This window comes from Zootoca vivipara, chromosome 3 (assembly GCF_963506605.1).
Source record: "Zootoca vivipara chromosome 3, rZooViv1.1, whole genome shotgun sequence".
Taxonomy (NCBI): Eukaryota; Metazoa; Chordata; class Lepidosauria; order Squamata; family Lacertidae; genus Zootoca; species Zootoca vivipara.
Window position 1 is genome coordinate 90,633,050 of NC_083278.1, and position 27,063 is coordinate 90,660,112.

The window sequence follows — 27,063 nt, forward strand, 5'->3', positions numbered from 1 at the left end:
CTCTTTAGATCCAAGTCAATGTGCAACATGATACATATGGTAGAAGCAGATTATTTTTACAATGTTAAAAGCAGATGAGAGAATCTGTGTGAAGGGAATTTTGTTGTTTTATTAGCCTCCCTGATCCTTTAAGAGATGTCTCTAGCTGACCCAAAGTAAATAGATAGATAATAGGAGAGAATAGTAAGTAATGGCAGAATAATACTGCACATTGGTTCACAATCTCCACACCTACACCCACACCACTTGCAAAATGCTGAGTCTTGGCAGACTAGGAAATGTTTTTCCCACCTGTTGTTTAGGAACTGCAATGCATTCTCTTAGCTTCCTCCTCTTTTTCTTGCTGCGTCCTTCATTCCCACACATTGATTCTCTGTTCATTTCAAGTACCTTGTCTGTCTCTTTCCTCTGCTTGGGACCTTCTTGTTTCCCTGCCAGCTGCGACTTTATTCCTCTGGGGAAGGCAAGAGCCTCCATCATTTATGCAGACCACACTGCAAGAAGCCCTCAGCAGCATAATTATAACCTCAATGACTAATCTTCTCTTGCCAAAAGGTGATTAGTAATGTTTTATTTTTCAGCTTTTGTGGATGCATTGCTGTTCTTCCACCAAGACCTAAATTAAACATGGCTTCATATTCTTGAGAACAATACCTAATTAACTTGTATGAGTTAAGAGAACACACACACATACACCTTTCTTTTTAAGGAAGCATTTAATCCAAGAGTGTTGACTTTAATGTCTTTTTGTTTGACAGCTTGGGCAGGTTGGAATATTCTAACTTTTAAAAAGAGAAAAGATCCCCCCGCAAAAAAGACAGAACCAACAAGTTTAAGATTTATTATAGTTTTTTTATTAGCAAACTTTCATTGGAAAGTTCTGGGTGTGCTAACAACAAGCAGGCACATGGGCTTCACTGTTTGGCATATGACACTCAACAGAATTGCACTTTATTGTTATGGTTCTGTTACAATACCAGGAATTTTCAGGCCACGACTCAAAACCAGCCTTGTTGATGTACTGTTTTCTATGTATTTCCATTTATTCTGGTTAGCCCTCACACCTGAAGCAGTTTTTCGTAAGTTCTGGAGGCACTCAGTTTCAGTTTGCGGATTTTGCTTTGATTCAGATGCTCTGTTTTCGTTCCCGTTTACACCCATTTGTCTCTGCAGTTATCACAAGAGTCCCTTCTGATTATTAGATACGTTTTTCCCCATTTCACAACAAGAGTGAACCCAACACCCTTGAAGATAAACAGAGAAGAACTTGCTTCCTTTGGAGGAGTTCTCAAGTTCTCCTTGGCATTTAGAAGACTTCGGGATTGAAACTGTTGCTGTAAGTGGAGGGAAAAAATATTTCGGGGGAGCAATTTTCTGAACTGGGGCTATTTTAACCTGCTTTGTAGACAATCACAGTGCAGAACTCGCTGGGACGGTATTCACATAACTATCGGAAGAATGATGCAAAGCAGTTGTGTGAACTACAGAACTCTGGCTATGCACATTCCCAGACAAAAGAGGAGAGAGGTAGCATGAAGTTTTATTTGACCCCAAATTTCAACTGCTGACATGGGTGGGGGCTCCATTTCATGCTCACATGCTTATAATCAACTGAGCAACTACACTGCTGGTTTTGACATAAGAGTTGGCAAGTGGTGTCCTGCTCACCAGAAGACAACATGCCTATCCTGAATTCATTTTTACTGCTTACATTCAGTTCACTGTTATACGCTGACTGGGGAAGGACGTGCTCATTTGCAAGCCTGCCATCTAAGAGCTCCGAGCACATGTGTGTTTCTTCATAGGTTCTCTTCTCTAATGTGCTGCAGTTGTTGGCATGGCATGCCAAAGGCTCTAATTCGTAATGCTCATGTTCCATGCCCGTTTTTTGACCTCTAGAGTCCAACTGATACTTACTGACAGGCTGAGCTTTGTTTTGTTCCCCGTCTCCTTTGTTCCCCGACAACGCCTGGGAAAAGGCGCTGCACTGCAGCCTTTTCGGCAGAGGAATCTGACCAAAAGTACCTTGAGGCCCAAGGCAACGGCACATGCACTGGAAGAAGAAGGTCGCAAAGCCCCAACTAATGCACATTATAAGCATCATGAAGGTCCCAAGCTGAGTGTATGCCAGAACGGTAGAAGGCATCATCATGGCGCCGGCTACAAATGTGGTCAGTGCAGCCATAGCAATTGCCGAACCCATGCGGCTGAGGGAGAAGACTACTTTCCCTTCTCGGTCAGGATCGGGAGCTAAGCGATAAGCAACGCCGTAATGGACTGCGAAGTCTACCGATAAGCCGACAGCAACAGAAATGGTGACAGACTCCAAAACATTTAGCTCCCAACCAAGAAGGACCAACGATCCAACTGTGACAAAAATGGTTCCTGCTATCGAAACTATTGCATAAAGGCTTAGTATGATATTCCATGTTGTGAGCAGCATTACGCTGAATGCGACAGCCACTGAAAGACCCATAGCAATCAAAGTGCCATCAGAGAGACTGTCCTGGAGATCATAGAACTCTAGATTGCTCACGAACCAACCACTGCTTAGACCCTCAGGGGCAGTGCTCAGCTCATCCGCAATCCAGGTATCTACCTCTTTGTAGAACTGATGCATCTTCTCGTAAGCCAAGGTGAAGAGGTAGGTGCTCTGGAACTCCAGTACTACTGCTCTGATGGTATCGTTTATGTCAAAGCGAGGCCCCGGGGTTTTGCTGTCTAAATGGTACCCTGTGCTCCTTTCAAGTTCCATGATGGCCCTCTTGATGCATAACTCAAAAACCTCCTGCTTATAGGGAAAGCTCCAGTGACTGCAGCATGGATAGAGCGCTGGCTCGTCGCAGTCCTGATTTTCCATCCACTGCTTAAATGTCTCAATGAAGCAGCTTGTGAAGTCCTGCTCTTCTGTTTGGTAGAAAAAGGTCTGATTTCTCAGCCTCTGGCAAAACTTCAGAATCCAGAGCTGTGAATCTGGGCTTGCAATATTGAAAGTGCTGTCCAGTTTCAGCTTCCCTTTGCTTTTGGGATTCAGGGGGTCCCCGTTATCCTCAGGAGAGACCCCCCAGATAATAGTGATTGGCATATGAAGCTCCTCTCCGTGATGGACACGTTCAAACATGAACAGCTTTTTGTACTCGGCATCATAGCGTTCAAAAGGATGAGAAGACCTGAACACTTGAAACTCGGAGAGCTCCAGGGAGGGCAGCTTCATCTTTGGATTCACACAGACGATATATGCTCCCCCCACAGTTAAGGCCAGGAACCAGACCAACCAGATGTAGCGAAACCTGATAACTATGTGTGGCAACACTTTCTCGAAAAATATCCGGGATGCTTCCGAGGCTGCGAAAGCAACCTTGCGGAACATTTGGCACAGCACTGTCCAGCAGCTTTTGTTATTGTACACACTTGCCTGAGGCTTTCTGAAGCAACTAAATATATTGAGTAGATACCGTTCGTGTAACACGACAACTGCAGGTAACCACGTTACCATTAATACATAGTTCACCAATATGGCGGTGCCAGCATAAACACCAAAACATCTGATTGCTGTAATATTGCTGACATAATTGGCATAGAAGGCAGCGGCGGTGGTAAAACTGGTGACAAACATGGAAAGGGCAGCATGTTGCAGGGTGATGCTCACCGTCTCCGAAGTGGCAGCATGAGACTTGTCAATTTTTGTGTAGTTCCACACATCGCACAATACGAAAGCATCATCCGCCCCAATACCGACGAGAATGATCAGTGCAGTGAGGTTCATAAAGGGGAAAAATTCAAAATTAAATACCACCCGATAAAGAAAATAAGAAACGATCAAGGAGCTAATTATTGCAAACATAGTCATCAGTGTGATAAACATGGACTTCGTATATATGCACATGACTAAGAGAACAATCACAATGGCTATAGCAGGATACACAGTATCCATTAAAAGGTAATCTTGGAATAAACTATGCTTTATTCCAAACTCAATCCCTGTGATGGTGGTTATTCCATCTGAAGAGTTCCAGTTCTCAAAGTTATCCAGATAGATATTCATCATGCTCTCCCCTTTTTCAGTAGGTGAAAAGAGCATGCTGTACTTTAAAGCTGGTAAGACATAGTCCGTAGTCTTTGGGCTTAGAAAATCTTTGTCTACTAGGTAGTGGAGAATCTGATAAACAGCATTGTACTTTGTACATTTACGAGGCACATTTGTACACTTGAGTTGGTCCTTCCTTCTGGCTGCCATATCCCAGCAATCTGGTCCCAGGGTCCCATTATAGTAGTATTTGGCACATGTACGGAGCTGCTTCAGAGTGTGAGAAACATCTTTCTCCACAAGCTTTTGACAGGATGATCTGTTGTTTAAAATGGCAATGTAATTGCCTAGCGTCCAGCTGGGGCAGCACGAAGCAGCAGTGGTCCTCTGGCAAAGATCACCAAACTGAGCATGGGATCGTATCTGCATAAAGAAAGACAGACAGAATTATAATAAGAAGCAGAAGTGCAAAGCTCAAACACCATTTTAGCATTTTTGTCGACCACAAGAAAACCATCTTGCCATCTCTAAAAAAATTAGTTCCAACTGTGGGATTTCTCAAGAAGCATTTGAGTGATTTGGTACCAATTCTTTATGATCACTAATTGCACACACTTTTGAGCTCTGTCCTTCCCTTATGCACATTTAAGCAAGAGCAATTTAAATTAAGCAATCAGTGGTTTTGATAGCAAATGATGAGCAAATGAGATGTAATTTTAAAGGTAACATACTTTGGAGACTAAAAATTTACTGCTCATAGATTCATTTGAACACATACCAAAAAAGTCAATATACTCCATCAGAAATATTTTTTTCTGTATACTGAAGGCAAAGGAAAATACAGGCGCCGGGAATTATCAACTGAGCACACTGCTGAAGCTACATTTATACAAATGTGAGTGCAAATTGGTTAAAACTGGTCACCTGGAAGTCTTGAGTGTATCTAACTACAGCCAAGAACAGAAAAATCAACTGATATAAAACAGACTGACTTGTGTGGACAAAACTATAATTAAATTTTGCTTCTTTCCTCGGTTCTCAGTCAGGACTGCGAATCCTTTTTTCACCAGATCAAGAAAAGGCAACAATGCAGGCAGGCAGGTAAGAGGCTTGGTTAAGTGTTTATGTGGTACTTCACTTGACAAGGCTGCCATTGCACAATGTTTCTAGGGTTATCACACATCTATTATAGTTGCTGATGAGCACAGGAAAGTCATTTTCCTAGACACATTTAGAAGTTAACTGACACAAACTGTGGCAAGGCTTCAATACGCATGTAAAGACCCTTTCAGACTAGTCTTTTGAACTGGTTCCCATGCTATCTTTTCGCATAGGGAATGTTGGAAGATATCTGAGAGAGTTCCTTGGAAAAGTTTAACAACTGCAATATGACGTGACAAAGAGGGTATGTGCATACTATATCCCATAAGAGCAACAAACCTGCTATACCCCTCCCCCAAAACCCTAGTGTTACTTTTTCCTAACCAGTCAATGCATTCAGAGAATATACTGCTATATAGACTCCTTCCTTCACTCCCAGAAATCAGAATATATATATTTATGGAAATACAGGAGGGATAGGCTCCTTAATTTGTGTTGGCACACCTATTGAGGTGTGTGGATCTTTGTGGCACTGCTATTCAGACGGCCAGGATTCTCATTAGTTAGGCCTGCAAAGCTTCAGAATTAAGTTGTGCCTAATGTACATCTGGACTCACTAGTCAAATTTCCTACTTGGAATGCATAACAAAGGACCAATCCTGGATACACTTATGTACTTTCCCAATATTATCAGAGGATTAGTTTTACTAAGTCACTTACACATGTGCTTAAGCTTTTTGAAAGCCAGGCACATTTCAGACATCCAAACATTCTGGTTTTGAGTCATATTGAAATTGCTTTGGCTGATTATGTGCAATCCTTTTATAGCAGAGGCAAAAAAGAGCAGGATTTAGGAATTCTCCCGATCGTTATAAAAGATTTAATATGGCCTTAATTTTGTCAAACAATTTCAGAACAATAATGACCTAGCATTCCATAAAAACAGGATAATTCACATTTGATTGTTTCCAGATAAAAACACTCACACATGCAAGCTCAGGAAAAAATGAACAACCTAATAAATAAAAGGAAGCACTGGAATGCCATCTCTTTATTTTTCATGGCACATGTCCAGTTGTATCAGGGAGGATACAACATGAAAGCCCTTCAGGTCAGCCAGACAAGCTGGGAGAAAAAAAACTACCATCCACTTTACTTATTCAAGTTCAGTCTGAAACTGTGAGTTTGCTTGCTATTCCTCAACACATTGCAGACCTTACATATTTGCTGTTAAAAGTAAGCCTCACAAAAGATAAAGATAAATTGGCTGTTAGAACTTGGAAAGAGAGACTTAGCCTGGAACTTATCAAAATACCTCATGAAAACATTGTTTTAGAAATACTGCTAACACATGCAAGGGTTAGGGTCTGTTTTGTTGCTACATCAAAAGGTGTTGCCAAGGCCACTTTGTGTATGCGAGATTAGATGTATCATTGTGATGTTTTCCACTTGTTCTGCAGCATCTAAAGAAAATATTGTGCTTAAATTATTTCTTCTTGGTTTTCAGATTTCTTACACTTCCAATGTGACCATGTGCTCTAGAACCCACACATTTCTTAGTAATACTATATTGTACAGCAGGAGGAACTTACCGTATTTTCCCATGTATAAGACTAGGTCCCCCCCCCTAAAAAATAATGTCCAAAATTCCAGAAAGTCTTATACATGAATAGATCTCCCCCCATTTTCTTAAATCGGAGTCCCCCAAAATAGGGGGCGTCTTATACATGGGAAAATACAGTACCTCTGCTCCTCCCGATGTTGCTGGACTGCAACTTCCATCATCTTCCATTACTTATGGTGGCGCTAGGGCTGGTGGGAGTTGGAGCCCAACAACATCAGAAGGATAGCAGTTTAGCCATCTCTGTTTTAAGGGAAGACTGGTAATGGCAGATGACCTGTCTTTTAGGGGGCTTTATCTATGTTTCACACTGAAGAATGAGGACACGTTTCCAAGAAACCCCAGAGTTCTTCAGAAAACAGTTTGAAAGCAGCTGCTACGTGTTTGTTTATTAATCCATGACTTGGCTTCCACATAAATTTTAAGCTGATTAACAATCATACAATAGAAAGATGCTGTTCCACAAAATGTGGGCAGTGCCAGTAAAAGCCCTGCTGTAGACGGGAGCTTCTGATATTTTAGAGACTTCACAGAGGGGTTCTTTTGCAGAACAAAGTGACCTCCTAGATATATAAGAGGTAAGACCTCAAGCCACCTGGTCCCCAAACTGTTTCAAGCCATGTACCAAAACCCTGAACTTGACCTAGCAGCAATTAGCAAGCATTGTAGATCCTGCAGAGAAGGTGTTGTGTGCTGGCTGCAGTTTGCCCCCCCCCCATTGGCAGCCTAGCAGCCATATTCTGCAGCAGCTACAGCAGGGGTAGGCAACCTAAGGCCCTTCTCAATCCGGCCCGCAGATGGTCCGGGAATCAGCGTTTTTTTACATGAGTAGAATGTGTCCTTTTATTTAAAATGCATCTCTGGGATATTTGTGGGGCATAGGAATTCGTTCTTTCTTTCTGAAAATATAGTCCGGCCCCCCACAAGGTCTGAGGGACGGTGGGCCGGCCTACGGCTGAAAAAGGTTGCTGACCCCTGAGCTACAGCTTCCAGAACAATGTCAAGGGTTGCCCCCTCAGAGAGAACACTGCAGCAATTCAAACTTGAGGCTACTGCTGCATGGTCAAGCTGTCCTAATTGAGAAACTGCTGTAGAAGTCTGTAGAAGGCACTCCAAGACCATCAGTAACAGAGCTGCAGCTAGGGCAGGCATGTCAAAAGTTCGCTTCAGGGGCTTAATTTGGCCCACTGGTCGATTTAATCTGGAACCCCATGGCAGTATATGTCTGGGGGTAAAATCCTAAAAATAAAAAAAAAAGCTCAACTTTGGTCGGTCCTCATGCATGGTCACTTAATCAAATCTGGCCCTCTTTGAAAAAAGTTTGGGCACCCCTGATGTAGAAGAATCTCCAGACTACACACCTGCTTCTTCAAGAATAGTGCAACATCATACAGGGCAGGCAACTGTCCGACTTCCCTAACCTGCGAACTGCACACTCACAGCTAATACATTGCCCTGCAGCACTGCGTAACTCAAAAGCTAGGAAACTGAGAAACACTCATCCAATACTATCTTCTGGAACCTTTCCTGGAGATAAGACCAGAACCATGGAAGAACAGTGCCCCCAGTGCTAATCTCCCAAGAGGATAGCATGGCTGATAATATCAAAAGCCAATGAGAGTTCAACCAGAAGCAGCAGGGTCACACTCCCCCCTCTCCTGGCCAATTTAGTCCCAAACCCTGTTCTAAACCCAGACTGAAATAGTTCTAGACAAATCTATACATCTACTTGCAGCAAGATTTTCCTATACTGGAATCTCACTTGTGAGTCTGTTTTTAGGAAGCACCCTAGAGAAGATTTCTGGGTCAGTTAAAATCTAAAAGCATATGATCGATTTTTTTAAAGGGCTTAAACGTTAGCAATATACAAACTGGGGGCTGAATCCTGTAGCCATTCTGCATATGGCATTAACATTAAGATTATGTGGGTGCAATGTGTGAAGAATTATAGGATCTTTTCCCAGGCATAAGTAAACCAGATGGCTAAAGCTGATACAGCATGCCCAAGACAATTTGTGTATGACTGGTACACAGCTGGCAATACAATTTATAATATCCCGCCTCCTCTTATGGAAATGCTGGGAATTTAATCAAAGTTTCCATTAAAACACATAATGGCACAGAAAGGAAATATGGCAAACCTTAAACTTTCAAAACACCAAACCAGTTGGATTTGCTTCCACATGAGTTAATGGCATTGACTTCAGTACAGAAGGAGTCAGGCCTTTAAAGGAACATGAACTGGAAAGAGATACGGATAGCAGGCAACAAGAGAGAGACATTAATAAAGATGAAAGACCACAGAAGACATCAATGCCTCATTACTGGGCAAGACAGCCTCAGCTCAAAGATCCAGGGTTTGCAATAGGGTAGAGCTGTTTTCTAAATACAACACACACTTAAACACGCCACCTATTTCCATATGGCTTGAACAGCCAATGAATCTTTTAAAAAATGATTCTGTTAGAATAACTAAATGCACTTCCCATTCCCTTGGCTCATTCAGTATTGAAAGCTTTTCTAACAGGAAGTAATCATTTTAATATCTGGGTAATATTGCTACTTCTCCAAATACTCATGATACGAGTCTACAAAGATAGCAAATAACTTAGAAGCTATCATCTGGTTTAAAAGAAGCCCACGATTTCAACTCAACCCGAGTTGGGATTATGCTGGACATTGTCCTCGTCATCATGATAATAAAAATTATTAAAGTGCCTCTAAAGTAAACATCCATGCAAGTGTGCTGCAAAGCTGTCCAGCTGCTTGAATAAAATTATGTTATAAAATAAATGGCTCGTTTGCTTTATTATAATCACCTAGAACTGGAAAAATTTTTAAAGCACTATTTACAATCTCTTCATCTTGAATTCAGTTTTCTTTTGTAATTTTGTGGCACTTCAAAAGCAGGTTTTTCTTTTGTTCTTTTTTCAAAAGCAGATATTAGTATTAAGCAGTAACTGAAACATTTCCCCTTATATCTAGCATGCTGGTTGGGTTGTGAAAGCCTTGCAACAATGAATTATTACGTGAACCAGTTCCTAAAGAAGTTATTGCCCTTTCATTCCTGCACACACACCCCACAACTGAGTGCTCGTACTTCCACTTGCATGGATTCTTGCATTGTTGGGCATAATAATCCGATAACCCACAAAAATCTAGTTTTACATTTCCCCACCAGCCCGCTAAGCAGCACTGCCAGGGGCAAACTACACGTGACACCAATCATGTGGTTTGTCTGTGGCTTTTCTTTCAGAAATAGCCAGCACAGGACACCAGGCCCAGATTGGGACGGTGGTGTGAGGAGCAGGGGGACAACAGCCCTTTTGTCTCCTGCTACAGTCCCAATCTGGACTGGACCCCAGCACATGCAGTTTGCATGGTGACCCAATCCGGATCAGGACAATGAACCAACCATATTTTGAGGCTCCAGCACCTGTCAAAGTATACCAACTACTGTAGATTCAGAGAGTGACAAGCTCACATATCAGAGATATACAATATGAACATACTCTCTTCACTTTACCAAAGACCTTGCATCAGTTAAGGTCCATTAGTTAAAACCAGACTTCATTCTCAACTATATGCAATGTTAACTTCTAACACATGCAGGAGGAACTCACGAAGTCCCTGAGGCTGCCTGTTACTTTTTACATTTTGGTTCCTTGGGGGAATAAAAAAAGGCCCTAACTATTTTGATGATGGAAAACATTCTCTCCTGATCAGAGCACTCAAGACCAAAGTGTCTTCTTTCATCCCCCTGTGTTCTGAAGAGGAAGCAAACTTTGCTTTCTCAGAACACCACGATCTGGATTGAATTATTTTGGGGGGCTGCAGGGGGGTATTTACGCAAGTTACTGTATATATGTCTGAGTTCCCTATTTCCAACCTATTCCCTTTTGGACTTACAAACCTAAGCAACACACAAGAAAACTACTTTAAAGAGTATTGTAAATGGGCAAAAAATGCTTCCTCGGTAAAATGACAAAACAATTAATGAGGAAAAAACAAAGTCTTATTCTGAAAAATCCATACTAAATCTTGCTCCTCTCCTCAGATAAAGTATTCAGAATAGGAATGGGTAGGGGGGGAAATGAAACAGACAGCACTGTTAAGCTTGAGAAGGGGTCATAAATGTTGGGCAGCATTATCATCACTGTAAAAGGCAAAGTTTCTTTTGTCCTAATAGTTGCTTGCCAATAAGTACTCTGTGACAAGCAAGACTTTAGTAATTATCAAAGACAAGAACACGAAGTTTCACATTTAGTCTTATGAAAATTTGATATCTGTACTTACTCTCATATTATCCACATTGCACATTGATTTTATTGCAGGTAAATTCCACAAGTTATTTCCATCTGCTGATGTAAATACCACTCTGGAATAGCGATCACCTGAAATAAGATTGACATATCAAGAAGGTTTCTGATGTTATAGACCTTGAGAGTTAAAGTGTAGGGTATGTTCTCAGTTCAGTAGCACCCTGGGACTCTGTCTTAGTCTAACCTACCTCAAAAGGTTGTTGTGGGAATAGGATGGGTGTGGAGAAGCATTTACGCAGTCTTGAACTTCATGGAGGAAAGGCGGAATTATAACATAATGAATAAAATATATAGCCAAATACAACCTAGCTAAATCGGTGTGCCTGAAACATATTCTGTACTATATTAACATACAGAAACTAATTGCCAAGAAAAGCAGCACATATAAGCTCTGGGGGGGGGGTGTGTTTTATAAAGTTACCATTCATTTTCAGAAATGTTGAGTTTGTAATAATCAGTTGCTAGAGTGAAGTGTCTTATTTTACTGCATATACTTTCAGTATCGATATACTTTGAAAAATAGCGCCAGAGTGATCAATGTGTTATTGGTGTGAGTGTGGTTGGGCTGAAAGAAGCAGCAGGAGGATTTACACCTCTCCCATTTGTTCTAGCAGCAAGGAGAAGCAAGCATTCAGCTATCCATTTACTTCCAGCGGTGAGAAAGGAGGACATGCAAAATGCCATTTCTTCCCACACCACAAACTTCACAGAGCTGCAGTTAGTAAGGAAGTAAAAAGTTGATTTCCTGGAAATATCGTGCAGGATTCATCTAATGAACCCCGATAGCAGAAGCCATGCGCAGGACTTCTGGTTGTGTGACGTCTCCTTCCCGTGTGCCCCCCACAATGGGCTTGGGGTGTGTGTATCTGGAGACTCCCCAGTGACTGCAGAGGGGAGAGAGGATTGTTCTGTCTGATATGCTTGTGTAGACCCACTGTTTCTAGTACCAGGACTGTTTCTAGTACCCATGCACATTTTCATATCTCTAATGGGGAGGGAAACAAGTGCATGTTAAATGCCAGTACAGTGGTGATAATCTCTAAATGTAGTAAGAACTTGCAGCTTGGTAATCACCCCTTGCTTTTCACAAACTGAAAAGAACATTTCCTAGGAAATTGAAAAGGCCAATAGATAGCACCAACTGTAAGCAAAAGATTAGTTCATCTTCCTCACATGCTTTAGATCAGGCATAGGCAAACACGGCCCTCCAGATGTTTTGGGATTACAACTCCCATCATCCCTAGCTAACAGGACCAGTTGTAGTCCCAAAACATCTGGAGGGCCGAGTTTGCCTATGCCTGCTTTAGATTCATTTCCTAACATTTTTTGCACACTTAACACTAATCAACTCACTTGGAATGTCGCAGAAAAAGCTGTCCTTGTGGAAATTCCAGTCTGCTTCCCTCTTCTCTCTTTCATAGTGATCATCTGAATATCGGTTATCTCGATGGCTAAGAGAGAACAATTTTTCATCTTAAAAAATATAGCATTTGAACAGCTTACACTTTTAACCAGGCACCCCCAAACTGCAGCCCTCCAGATGTTTTGGCCTACAACTCCCATGATCCCAAGCTAACAGGACCAGTGGTCAGGGAAGATGGGAACTGTAGTCCTAAACATCTGGAGGGCCGAAGTTTGGGGGTGCCTGCTTTTAACAGTTATCTTTGTTTCAATAGTAACTGCACAAAAAGGCAGCAGCAGCGGGGGGGGGGAGTGCCATGAAGATACATGTGCTCCAAGTGCCATGAAGATACATGTACTCCAATGTTTGGGAGTTCTTGAGGGTGTCACTGGTTAGAGTCAGGAAAATCTGGTTGGCAGAACAGTATTTGGCAGGGATGGGAAACTTATGTCTCCCACTACCTGCAGGATAACTCTGACAAGTGCGTGGAGCAACCCACCCACGAATCACTTAAAAATAAATAAATTAAATGGTAGCTGAATGCAGGGGCGGGTGAATACCTACCCACAACCAAACAAAGAACAAGCTGCTACTACATGATTTTCAAGAACAGTTCTATCCTTAAAAGAACACTAACATAAAACAGGGTCAACAACATCATTACTCTGTGTTCTCTGCTTTTTATACTAATATGGGCATACTGCCCCATTACACATTTTCGGCTGTGACCGCTGGAGAAAGTAAGAATTCCCTAGGAAAATAAATCAAGTTTCACATGACTTCCAGGGTTTAAGAATTCAAATATTCAAAATAGTTTTTTATATCACTGTAAATGTTTGTTAGCATGCCACCTTGTTATTAACACTGAACAGGGCTTATGATTAAGAGAGCCAGATGTTAAAAGTGTGCAGTGCTGTTTTTGTTGTATGGTGTGTGGGGAAGGGGGAAAGGAGAGGTTTAAAATAAGTTCCCACATTTCGTTTCATACGATATGTAAGTGGCAAACAACAGCAGAAGAGAACATGGTTGAAAAGCTCTTACCTCTTAGCCTGCTCATCTGCATATTTGAAAGGATAGTTTGCTAAGGTTGCTTTGTAGCCTGTGTTTTTCACCATATTATTCCAGGTAACCAGCCGCTGTCCTATTGCAGTTCCTCTTGGCTCAAAACCCTATGGCAAAACAGAGAGCTTCTTTAGCGCATGCCATCCTTTTATTTGAAAAGGATGTTAGCAAGTCCAATTGATGAGAAACCTTCATTAGAAAGCCCTCTCTCTGTAGTCCTATGCAACAAATTCCTATGCAACAAATTCACTACCACCAAGTAAACAGTCTTGCTCTTCCATAGGCCAAGGTAGACACAGATTGAGCATTCTGGGGACCAGTGGATAGAAATGTTTAATTATTCTCCACCCTTCCCTCTCGATCCCCACCATGGGCCTTGCAAAGGTCATCTTTGGGAAGCTGCACTGAAAGGGAAGCTCCCATAGGTGACAATGGAAATTTCACTTGAAACTTCAGAGGGATTATTTTTGTTGGGATTGTGGCAGAGAGAGAGAGAGAGAGAGAGAGAGAGAGAGAGAGAGAGAGAGAGAGAATATGAGAGTGAAACTTCTCCAGTCCAAGGTCCCTAGGCTGCTCGTTTACACCATTCATGCAATAATGGTGTGCCTAACATGGTTCTTAGTTGTTTGAGTTTTCCTACAATGTATTCAATCCCTATGGTAGTCCAAGAGGGAAAATATAGCTGCTCATGTAATAAGCCTACAAACTGTGATGTCTAGACCCTGACTGAAATATAGCTTTAGGTGTGCCTGCAATAAAATGAAACTGTCTAAAGCTTGCCAACTGTTGTTTCTTTAAAAATAAAATAAAATTAGAGGGCTTGGACTCATATCCTTGCCATACCCTTGCCTTGTTTAACCGTTTATGGATTCTTATGTCTATGCCAACAGTGGCACATTTAATGTCTAATGAGGAGCACACTACAGCCGACTTCACCTAAATAGTTCAAACAGATGGTTCCGCAACAACTTTTAATAGTGCAGTTATTCTCTCCCCCTTCTCCCAGCCTAGAAGAGTCTCAGTACCTTTGATGGCTTGTTTTTTATTGTTAGCAAAGCTGATTACAAACCAAATATTCCTCTTTCATCTTCACGCTGCCATTGTTTGCATGCTCTGTTGTCTCTGTCTCGAGAGACCACCCAATTCCCATATTGCTCACAATGGGCTTTGAAATGTATGAAGCTGTTCTCCAATAACCTAAGTATGTGTAGACGTGCTCCAAATGAAAAACAACAACCCTGAGACCATGCAAAGCCAACTCCATAATACATGCAGCGATCCATCAGTACGAAGTGCCCCACTACTGGCTGCCATCATCTGGTTTGTCTCCATGTGACTGTAAAAACACCCTATCAGAGTTTCATTGCAGTACAGAGAGAAACTGACAGCATTCAATACATGTGCAAAAATTTGTATGCAGTAGTTTGCTGCATGAGCAGCTAAGTTATGCAGTCATGGCAGGGTGGGGTGGGGATTGTGTTAAGCAGGCTGTGATTTCCACAACTCCTTGATCATTGTTGTATTGCCGCTGTGGTCCTCTTTACTGTCTCCAATTACCAAAATGCCTGACCACTGAGGCTAAATGGCAGACAAGAACAGAAGACTGCAACAATTTCTTCTTGTGTTTTTAAGATAGACTGAGAGTTGGTCCAGTGTGGTGCAGTAGTAGAGGGTGTTGGATTTGTACCTGAGAGACCAGGGATCAAATCCCCACCCAGCCATGAACCTCACTGGGTGATCTTGGGCCAGTTTAGCCTGACCTACCTCACAGGGTTGCTGTGAAGAGAAAATGTGGGGGAAGAGACGTGTACCTTCTTGAAGGAAAAGTGTGATATAAATGTAACATAAAAAACCCCACTGGGTGATGACCCCACGGGTCATCTAGTTCACCCCACTGCAATGCAGGAATCTAAACCAAAGATGTTATTGGACCAGAGTTGGAAAGATGACAAAGACAAAGTTGATGGACTATGCCGAGATGGCAAAGCTGACTGGAAAACTCAGAAACCAAGAGGATTAAAACTTTACAAAAGAATGGGGAAAATTTACAAGTTATTTAGGAGACCACTGCAAGCTGATGGAAACAAGAGCAGGATTTTGACACATTTGTAGTGTAAAAAACATTGTGGATAATATGGTTTGATATAAAAACTGGAGTACAGATTAATATGCAGTTGTAGATGTTCAAAATAAGACTCCATGGACGGGACTGGGGGAAGTCGCAAGATTCAGATAATCTCCACATACAGTATTACTCTACTGATGTGAGTCTATTTGTACTTTTCATTTGTAAAATTAATAAAATGTCTTTTAAAAACACAAAAACTAAAGATACTCAGGAGTTCTTCACAAAGCCCCCCCCCCCGCTTAAACTGCATCCTCCCAAAATTGCCTCAGGAGGGGTCAGCAAGCAGGAGGAAGGGGATTGCTCCATTGAGTGAGCTGTTATGCTTACACAGACAGAATGTTTCTAATAGTGTAATGTTGAACTCCACCCATTGACTTCAATGCGTCTGCTCCAAATATGATTACACAGTACTTTTGGTAAACTCATTTTAAAATTTAACAGGATAGATATTCCATGTACGTTTCACAACACTGATGGTGTTAGACTCTATAATCTAGTCATTACCATCTAATAAACCCATAATCTTCCTTTTACTGGAGTTGCCTTCTATACAGCACATTCAAAACTGAAATTATTTTCAGAGGTGCTGCTGGAAGAAATCTTTTCAATTTGTGTGTTATTGATTAAAACGTTCGGCAGCTGCGCAGACATATTTGAAGACATCTGGGCTCAACTACCAAACTTCATAAATATTCAGATTTGGCGTTTTGATTTGCGCACATCTGTATTTGAAAGCAATATAATACGTTCGCAGAGAATTCTTACAGCTCTCTGCTTACCATTACTGCTGGAAATAACACAACGATTTGACAGCACAAGATGATAATGTTTACTTACCAATAATGGATCAGAGAAGTCTGGAAGATCTGGGACTAGTATTCCAACCAATGCACACACCACAATTAACACAGTACACATGCCTAAAACCACCACCGGCCAGTCAGCTATCAGAGCTGCATAGCTAGAAGAAAATGGAAAATAACTATTTAAAGGGGGAAGGTTCATGTGTGAGAGAAGATAAATTTTACTTTAAATCTGCTTTTAATTCATGATGCTTACCACAATGTTTGTGGCAATTTAGAAGTGGCACTTCCAAAATACAGGACTACTTCTTCCTCTCATTCTACCTGCAGCCTCCCCTGTGTCCCCTAAATCTGCTCCAGGGGATTGTGAGATTTTTTTAAACTTCTTCCTCAAGTTCATGTTTTTGGTCTGGTCAGAATATTTCCAAATTCAATACCAAAAGTAAACCCCATACAATGTTAGAACATGAGAAGGACTGGGCTCCAGCTCCTCTGTAAAGGGTTTCAGGGATTTAATGTAATTATATTGCAAAACTTGGAAATGTAATCTTGGGCCCAGCTAACGCAAACACGGTGGCTTGGACATAAAATAAAACAGTACTGCATTACTCTGTGCTTGAAGTGTTATATCCAGTTTTAAGGCTAGCACCAACAAACTGAAGAAGATTTATCTGGTATGCAAGGCACAATTAAAAGGTAAAAGACTGGCCAAATTTACTTAAAGGAAAGAAGGCTGAAGAGGGCCAAATAAGTAGACCATTGCCATGACAAAGAGGTCACATGCTTACCAGATGTACCAAGAAAAGGACAAAAAACATGGATTCAAATTGCAGTAAAGCAGATTTAAGCTAGATATCAGAAAGGATTTTCTAACTGTAAGAATTTTAGGGCAGTTACCCAGAGACGCTGCAGCCATAAAGATTATTAGAATACCGATCAGATGTTGGTTCTGTCTAAGGAATCTTGCATTTATTGGGACTGGTGTGGGTCCATGCTGAGAGTTAATTCCAACAATATGTTCTGACAATATTGAGTTGATGTGAGATTTCAACTGCTCTTTTGTAAACTGGAACATTCCAACTTGCAAGGGGCAATCTTAGAAGAATTAGCTGCTCTGTTGCACTGCTCACAAAAGTAGGCAACTCAGACAAACCCTTATTTTATTTAACACAAAAAAATATGCCAACAGTGTATTGTTAGACATCAGTATGACTGTTTTGGGCATCTTGGGCAATGTTTGGGAATGCCTGCTCCAGCAAGTTTCTCTTTTCACTTAACATATTTCTCTTTAACATAAGCTGTAAGGCAGAATGCTTTAACTGTCTTTGCAGGCAGTTATCCTCCTCAACTAAGGAAATGTGAATTCAGCAAAAGGGGAAGAGATGCCAACTGCTACTCTCAGCAAAAGTTTGCTGCCTAAGGACATAAGCATGTGTTGTTTTGTGTCTGCTAGCAACTCTTATGGCTTCTTGCTTTTGTTTTTCTTATTAACAAACTGGGAAGAAAAAGCAAATGTTTTGAACGGTCTTCATGAGCGAGTCACTACGAAGATGCACAATCAATTTCACCAGAAAAAAGGAGATAAACTAGGAAGGATTAGAAACAGGGACAATACCACCACCACCCCTTACAAATGAGCTGAATCTATTCTGCAATCTGCTGCTGATAAATGTTTGCTACAAAAATAAAATAAAAATAAAACAACATTTAAACAAAAACTGATAAAAGGTGGGTGATGTCAACCTTTCCCTAGCATGTGTGTGAGATGAGCAGATTTGTGTATTATAACCAAGGCAGAGAAAATTAACAGTGGGAAAGGTAACGATAAAACACTTGTCAGAGGTCCCTACCTACACTGTTTGATACAAACTTTGTTTAGATTTTTTTTTATAAAAAGAAACATTTATTCAAAAGTTACAATATAGCTTTGTCCACTGCCATATCACAGAATGATCACTTCAAACTTTGTTTAGATGAGGATTGTTGGTTGAGAGGTTGTTTGATAGAAATTTAGTCTTCAGCTTATAATACAATCGTCTCTTGCTTGTGGCTTGTTTTGGATTAATTTTGTATTCTTATGATCATTAGTCACCCTGCACACCAAATTCATATATAAATTTGTCACATCAGGTGTTGATGTGGTCAAGTCTATGAAGGTATCCTCCGGGATGCCCCTCAGCCCCTGCTGCCCGCAGGATTCTTGCCAAGCTAGATCACAGTACTTACACTTATTTGGCTTCCTCATTACTTGAGTCCTGCGCTAGATTGGACTAGTACACAAAAGATGTTTCCATGAATAAAAACCACAGAAGAGAATATAAAGCATGGAAATAATTCACAGGAAACTACATCTTACCTTTTTGGCCACGTTAATGTTCTGGCTGGCCTGAAAATCAAAAAGAAAAATAATCTTAGATAGATAACATATATACCAATGCCCAATAATTCCCCTCCCCTCAACATATTTATGGAGATCAGCAAGAGGCAGCGAAGGGATTAAACTAATAAGTTTGCTTTTCAAGGATCTATACTGTGCTAGTATTTTGATGCAGATAGCTCCTGCCAACCTAGCAGTTCGAAAGCACGTCAAAATGCAAGTAGATAAATAGGAACCGCTACAGCGGGAAGGTAAACGGCGTTCCCATGTGCTGCTCTGGTTTGCCAGAAGCGGCTTTGTCATGCTGGCCACATGACCTGGAAGCTATACGCCGGCTCCCTCGGCCAATAATGCGAGATGAGCGCACAACCCCGGAGTCGGTCACGACTGGACCTAATGGTCAGTGGTCCCTTTATATCAGATGTACTTTGTCATTAAGAGCTTGCAAAACCAAGGCAAATTTTACAAGTTAAAATAGAAAAGGGGGGGAGGGGGCGATGATCCATAGTACTTCCTTTCCTTTCTACAGAATCTATTCTGGAAATGTTTCCCAAGTCGATTTCCAAAGTCAAGATCATACCTAAGACAACACTGATTTTCGTGGCTAACAGGAAAGAAACAAACAGGAAATAAAAAACCTCTATTCTTAGATGTTAGAAAGCAGCTTGCTTTTAAACTGATATGCATTAAATATGAAAATATCTCATGTACACACCAAAATACAATACACATTTTCTTTACTTGGATGCCTAAGTACAAATATGCTAATATTACTGTAGTAAGAGAATGTGGCCAAGAGTTCTGAGCTGTTTGCTCCCTTCAAACAAGCAAGCAAGCAAGAAAACAAACAAACAAGAGGTCGTGCTCTGATTTAGAAAAAGCAATTCAAGTTTTGGTTTCCAAACTCTAATCAGATGGCTAAAAAAGGGCCCCCTGGGAAAGCTGAAAATCCTCTGAAAAATGTCAGATATATGGACATGACAAACATAACAAACAGATGTTCAGAAGTAACTTAAGCCATGGCTTCAGGTAAAAAAGAAAAAAGAAAGGTTACTTCACATTCAAGGTCAACTCAAAAAGGTGCTTCTGTTTGCTCCTAAGCTACTGAGTTGGTGGATACGGTAGTTTTTTCCAATAAAAGTTCATTTGAAGGAAGGTATTATGTTTCTAGTTTTGAAAGAAGAGTTTTCAAAATTGCTATATAATAATGCTATTTATGAAACTATGAAAAGCAACTATGAATTCAAAGACCATCACAATAGACATAGTGGCCCACTTTTGACAATGCAACCAACAGCAGTGTGTTCTTAAACACATGAGCCTCAGTCTTATGCACTCCATCTTCTTCAGTCTTTAATATACACATTTCTCCAGTATGTACGGTAACAGAAAATGCCTACACTTGGATCTAGGGCAAGGCATGTGGGGACCTAGTCATGCTTTATCACTGCTTTAATTAGGCATTCTATAGAATTGATTATACTGCAATGTTGTACCAAGCCCTGCTTGGAATGCACTTTTTGATAACATTTGGATAATGTGTGGATAAATTGCATTAACCCCCAACTTATGAGGAGTCAGGAGTGTTTCCCCTTCTCCACAAAGCAGTTTGGGGAAGGTGTTCTTGACAAACCAAAAGTGGAGCATAAAAAAAAACTTTTAAAACTCTGCATATCATCCATTAACGCAGCGCGAAAATTCTATTTTGCTATGCCTTTCTATGTTTTGGCATAACAGAAAAGACTGTTGAAGTCAAAGATGGATAATGTTCCTAAACAACATAATAAAGTCGTCATAAAACAGCTGCAACGTATTGGTTACAGTGCAGGGCTTCATTTTGGTGCACAGCTTTTGGAAACAAAACAGTTTGATAGCAGGTGTGACCTTTAACATTTCATACTTGAAGGACTTAATCATCGCTTTTGTGCAGCTCGAATATGCTTAAAGCCACTGAGTTGGTAGAAAAGGGAACATAGATGCAAGCTGGGATCACTCCAGAACAATTTTGGGCATATCCAGAGAGAGAAAGGTTTGTTTTTTAAAAAAAACACTTTCAGCATGCCATGTCACCAAAAGCTTTTCAAACTTTTTTTTTAAGAGTGGCTTGCTTTGAAGTATTGCTGGGGAAAGGTAAGGGTGGTTCCTGCTTTTTGAAAACAAAATGCAGTGCTGCAATTATTCAGATTCATGTCTTTGTTTCCCAGAAAGATGTGTGAATTATTTTTAAATGCTATATCAAATAAAATCATACTCAGCATAGGCCCATTGAAATCAGTGGACTTAAGTCCATTCGTTTCAGAGGGTCTCCTCCAAGTATGGCATAAGAAATACTGTATATTCCTGCATATAAGACTATTTTTTAACCCAGGAAAATCTTCTCAAAAGTCGGGGGTCGTCTTATACGCCAGGTCGTATTTCTTATACGGCGAGTATATCCCAAACTCTATATTTTAGCTGGAAAAGTTGGGGGTCGTCATTACGCCCAGTCGTCTTATACGCCGGAATATACGGTAAATACTGGCATAGATATTCACTGATAGCTTATGGTCTCTGAAGAAATCCATTTAATTTGCTCAAGAACAGAAGTTGGGTCTCTGGCTCTGCTTAATAAATTCACTCTCTAAATTATATGCTATGAAGAGAGTTCAAGGTTAAGTTAGTAAACCAACTCAACATTCAGAATGATGAGAGAGAAGACTGCTTTGGCAAAACATCATTTTCAAGATGAAGTAAAAGGGAAATTGTATTATTTGCAGAGCAGCCATTTCCTGACCAACTTAGATGTTGGTGAAAATGAATTCAGGGTGTTTTTTTTGTGGGGGGGGGGAGAAGCTTCACATTTAAACACTTGTATTCAGACTAACCTGTCTGCCCTGTAGTAGATGTAAACAAACTGACTGATAAACTATTGGAAAAGGAAAGCAGAGCATGCCAACACAGAAAGGCTCCATGTCACAGATCTGAAAAGGATACCGAAAGAGATCACCCCCATAGAAGCATCACTCTGGGAGAACAATCCGCCAGAAGAAGATGCTAAAACTTCCCTTTCTATGGGAGCTCTATGCTTTTGATTTTGAACAGGAACTCATCCTGGACGGTAGGCAATGCAGCATTTTACAGTATTTACTGTATTATGATTTTCGATTATTTACCATATTGTATTCATCCTTTATAAATAAACCCTACAGGACATTTATTAAAACAGGAACAATCTGTATTTCCATTTGCAGATACTGAACTGACTTGCCCAGGACAGTTGGAGTAAAAAAATAAAGGTTGATACTACTATAGATATAATTTAAGTCATGAGTGCATATTAAGCTGATACATGAACTTTAAGTACTTACAGTTCAATACAGATGATTATTTCAGGATGCTGGCCTTCTGACAAATGCAGAACAAATGTTCTCTTCTAAATGTATACAGTGCCACAGTTAAAGCTTCATATGCTTGGCTAGTAGTTCTGAGAGAAAGCATCCAATTTTATTGCGCCCCTCGGCTCTGCCTAAAGGATGGACATGACTTTTCTTCTCACCTTGTGTCTTGTCACTCATAAATAGGCCTGTATTTCTTCAAGGTTCTGCTGATTGGGTTCAAGTATACATAGAGCACAAAATTGGTACAGGATGCTATAGCTTGCTTAATAATGGGTGCATATTTGGGGTGCATATTAACAGAAGCTTTCCTGTCAGTCATGTTGGCTTCAAATGATTTCTAACTTTGTCTTTTGCTCCAGTATGTTGAAGTCAGTGAAAGTAATGGAAATCCAAAATAAATTGTTATAATTGAAGCTTTATATTTATGGTCTCATGTTGGAAAGAGGTTTGGGAAGTGTCAACTCTATTATATTCCATTCGTTAACAGTGACATTCTGCAATAGTTTCAAGCTATTTTACATTTCCCTAAGCACAACACTGTTACTCACATTGCACCAGTGTTCATCAATATGATTAATTGGTTCAAAATGAGTTTCTACTGTAGCTAAGAGTTCATGGAAGGTGAACACGTAGCCTTCAAGATGTTATTGGGCTCCAACTCCCCATAAGACCCAGATAGCATGGCCAACGGAGGGGGAAAATGGGAGCTGTAGCCCAATAATATGCGGGATGGGGGGAGGTACTTCCATCTCTGGTTGAACAGAATGTGAAAAATCCCAGTATTTGAAGGTCCTTGGATATATACAGCATGGAAGAGGGAAATCTTGCTGTAATTAAAGAAAAGTAGCTCTCATTATGACAAACCTTTGGAGCAGAGGGAGCCTGACTCGCACCAAGTGGGCAATATAGATAGTCAATTGCAGGAAAGTTACAGGGAAAAGCACTCATTTTCATTTTCACCCAATAAAAACAATGAAAAACTCAAGACAAATGTGTATCAAAGTGCCATTCATTGTCAATTTGATCCTGCCACTCTGTCTTTCAATATCATTGCAAAGTCCCTAATTTTCAAGTTACGGTATTTCTTAAATTTGCCTGCCACACGGGTGGCGCTGTGGTTTAAACCACTGTACCACTTGGACTTGCTGATCAGAAGGTCAGCGGTTCGAAGCCCTACGACAGGGTGAGCACCCATTGTTTGGTCCCAGCTTCTGCCCACCTAGCAGTTCCAAAGCACGCAGTGCAAGTAGATAAATAGGTACTGCTCCGGCGGGAAGGTAAACAGCGTTTCAGTGCGCTGCTCTGGTTTCGCCAGAAGCGGCTTAGTCATGCATGACCCAGAAAAACTGTCTGTGGACAGACATCGGCTCCCTTGGCCAGTAAAGTGAGATGAGCGCCGCAACCCCAGAGTCGTTTGCAACTGGACTTAACTGCCGGGGTACCTTTAGCTTTAGCTTTACCTACGCTAATAGAAAACCACCAGTGCAGTCAAATATATAGTGAAACGTGACTACAGTAGCCTAATCTAGAAACTGGTACATTGGTTGTGCTAGTAAAAATGATACTGGGATTTGTATCTTAGACCAGCTTGCATTGCCTCTAGCCTTACCTAAGATTTTACTAATGTTCCCTTCCCTGTATCATATTTTGGTAATGGGTCTGCATTCTTTACTCTCTTAGAGACTGATGGTTAAACCAGATCCCCTTTCCCTACTCCCTCCCTAGCACTGAAGCTAAATGTTGGAGATCTATGCATTACTATATCATCCAAATACTGTAGACTGTTACAAAGTCCTGGCAGCCTTTGAACACTAGGGCTATTCGTCTCTGGCACGAAAATCAAAGGAACTGACTATAAATGGATGAGGTCTTGCTGGGATCCAAAATGGTGTTTAAGCTTTGGATTTTGGAACAAATGGAATTTACTAGAAATGATTTACAGATCGCCGTTTTTCCAGCTGTCACTACATTTCATATTTTTAAAAGGGGGGGGGGAATCAGATACTGCAATTGAAAGGATTGTGCATCTTTATTTTTCCTTGAGCATTGCCCACTGCAATTATTTTTTTCTGACATTCTCTGTCTTCAGTTTTGGAACCAGCAGGTATATATGGTATTTCAAGAGAGGTAACAGCTATTTAAAATAATGTAAGGCAAGATAAAAGTAATTAGAAGATAGAACTACCAATATCCCTCACATCTATCCCAGCACAGGAATTATACGTCAAATGCTTGGCAGAAAAGGAAGGTGTTCATCTTTTTACTTGCAACTTTTCCACCTCCTCAACTGCTTTTCCCTCTAGCAATTACAGGTGCACATTTGTGAGAGTAAATGCACACATCTGGAAGTCTGCAGGAGGAAAGCAGCCAGCGTAGAAAGAAAGGGCCTTCTTGGCTCTTCTCTCGTCCAAATCAACCCTGCCCAAATCTGCTTTACCCTAACAGACATAACACCTTTTGGTGCACACATTTCTGCATATAATGTTCTCCCCCAACCCCACTTTCAGGCCTCTCATGAAAAGATACCGTTTGCTGGGCTAGCTAAATAAAAGGTTCTGAAATATTCAAAGACAATAAAAGTTTAATATCACTGTGAGTCACAATTTGAGAACAGGCCAACATCTAATTTGGAGCAGGCATTTTACTACTAAATACTTCATAAGATGAAATTCTTTTGTGCTGCCTTGTCCACATCCTTTCCACAACCGAAATGAAATTGAATAATAGTTGGCTTAAATGATGACCAAGTGGCTTTCAGCAGCATTTTTGGCACATAGTTGCTTCCACAACACACTTTATTTTTATACTTTCATTACACCTCCTATTTCAAGCAGCATCACAAGGTTAAGGTCACTAATATCTTTGAGAGGAAACTGAAACAATTCAGCAAAAATCACACTAGACAAAAACTGCACAAGAGGAGAGACATGAAGGGTGAATATTGATAGTCATATGCATGATTATAGTTGCTCATTAAAAACACTAATTCTCTCTTTACTGTATCCAAACTACAGTTTTGAAAACTCAACGCAAGCTGCGTGTTTCCTAGTACTGTATCCCTTAAATGTTTTTATGATGATGCAGAGACCTTCCAAAAGATAACACATGCACTTACACATAAACTCTCAAGATATTTGTGAAAAAATGCCAAATATTACAAATGTTTGTCATAGCATCTAAGGCAGGCATCCCCAAACTTCGGCCCTCCAGATGTTTTGGACTACAATTCCCATCTTCCCTGACCACTGGTCCTGTTAGCTAGGGGTCATGGGAGTTGTAGGCCAAAACATCTGGAGGGCCGCAGTTTGGGGGTGCCTGGTCTAAGGCTTTCAAAAGGCCACTCATGCATTATGGATCAGTGGGGGGCGGGGTTTGATGTACAGTGGTGCCTCACTAGACGAATTTAATTCGTTCCACGGGTCTATTCTTATAACGAAAAATTTGTCTAGCGAATCCCATAGGAACGCATTGAATTTTTTTTTAAAAAAAATTGCCCATAGGAACGCATTAATTGAATTTCAATGCATTCCTATGGGAAACCGCGATTCGCTAGACGAATTTTTTGTAAAACGAATTTGTCTAGCGAGGCAACCTCTGCTAGAAAAATCCTTTCTTTAAGCGAAAATTTTGTCTTACGGGGCGTTTGTTAAGCGAGGCACCACTGTATGTACCCTGTTTCTCATATTTTAAGACATACCCATAAAATAAGCCATAGCAGGATTTCTAAGCATTCAAGGAATATAAGACATACCCCGAAAATAAGGCATAGTGATAGGCACAGCAGCAATGCCAGCCGCGGCAGGAGGAGAAGGAAAAAAATAAGACATCCCTTGAAAATAAGCCATAGTGTGTTTTTTTGAGGAAAAAATAAATATAAGACATGTCTTATAATATGAGAAACACGGTATACACATATTTTTATCCCATATTTTTCTAGTGCTCATGCACCTAACTATTAAAAACACAATATAAAAACCGAGGCAATATAACAAACCAGATGGGTACACAGGAGACAAACCAAAAGCATCAGATAAAAAGGGTACTGAATAAATAATTTAAAAAGCCTGCTTAAACAGAAAGATTTTGAACATAGAGGAGACCAACCATGCCTCATGGAGCAAAGAGTTCACATATATTAGATGCAGCCACGAAGAAGGTCTTTCTTCCATTCCCACCAGTCAAGGTTCAATAGTTGGAACATAGAGAAGGGGGCCCTCTGTAAGAGCATAGGGAATGGAAAGGGTCATGTTGGATGTGGTGATTTGCAAGGTCACCTGGATCTAAGCCAGGGGTCGCCAACCTTTTTGGGTCATTTCAAATTTTGAGAGAGTGCTTGGGGCACCAGTCACATAACAGCTGTTGGTGTGTGTGAGAGAGAGTGTGTGTGTTATGTGTGTGGTACAACACAAAATTAGAGAGGCAGCCACCCCTGGCAGCCTTATGTGAAACCATAGGAAGTCAGCTTTGCCCTACTGGTCCCAATTGTGGCGATCACGATCACACTCACTCACTCCCTGATATTATTGCTATCTAATAGCAACAGGCCACATTCCTAAGTACCAGGAAAAATATACAAGGTGGCCACAGTACTCACTCTCATTTCACAGAAATCAGTTAAATGATACCTGCACTTTTTGCCCCACAACTTTCTTTCTTCAAGGGCTAGAAATATTTTCAAAAAGAAATAATTAAAGCTTAGAGTCTGCAGCATCTGCCCAGGGGCACCAGTAAAAAGCCTTTGCAGCTGTCTATGGCACCAGCTTGCAACCCCTGACATAAGCCATTTTATAGTTTGCTGCTTTGCCTTGTCTTGGATTTTAAAAATGAATCAAGTAGTTCAGCT

At 40.8% G+C, this 27,063-nt stretch overlaps 1 protein-coding gene across 1 annotated transcript in view; it reads right to left on the reverse strand.

Moving 5' to 3' along the window:
* Positions 1-874: 874 nt before the first annotated feature.
* Positions 875-27,063, reverse strand: part of DISP1 (dispatched RND transporter family member 1) — a 54,188-nt gene continuing 27,999 nt past the window's right edge. The window contains exons 3-8 of the mRNA XM_035111411.2: positions 18,823-18,852; positions 16,501-16,624; positions 13,515-13,642; positions 12,425-12,522; positions 11,046-11,143; positions 875-4,450 (exon numbers count right to left, since the gene is read on the reverse strand). Coding sequence (XP_034967302.1) covers positions 1,541-4,450; positions 11,046-11,143; positions 12,425-12,522; positions 13,515-13,642; positions 16,501-16,624; positions 18,823-18,852 — 3,388 coding nt within the window. The 3' untranslated portion in view covers positions 875-1,540. The remainder of the gene's footprint in view (positions 4,451-11,045; positions 11,144-12,424; positions 12,523-13,514; positions 13,643-16,500; positions 16,625-18,822; positions 18,853-27,063) is intronic.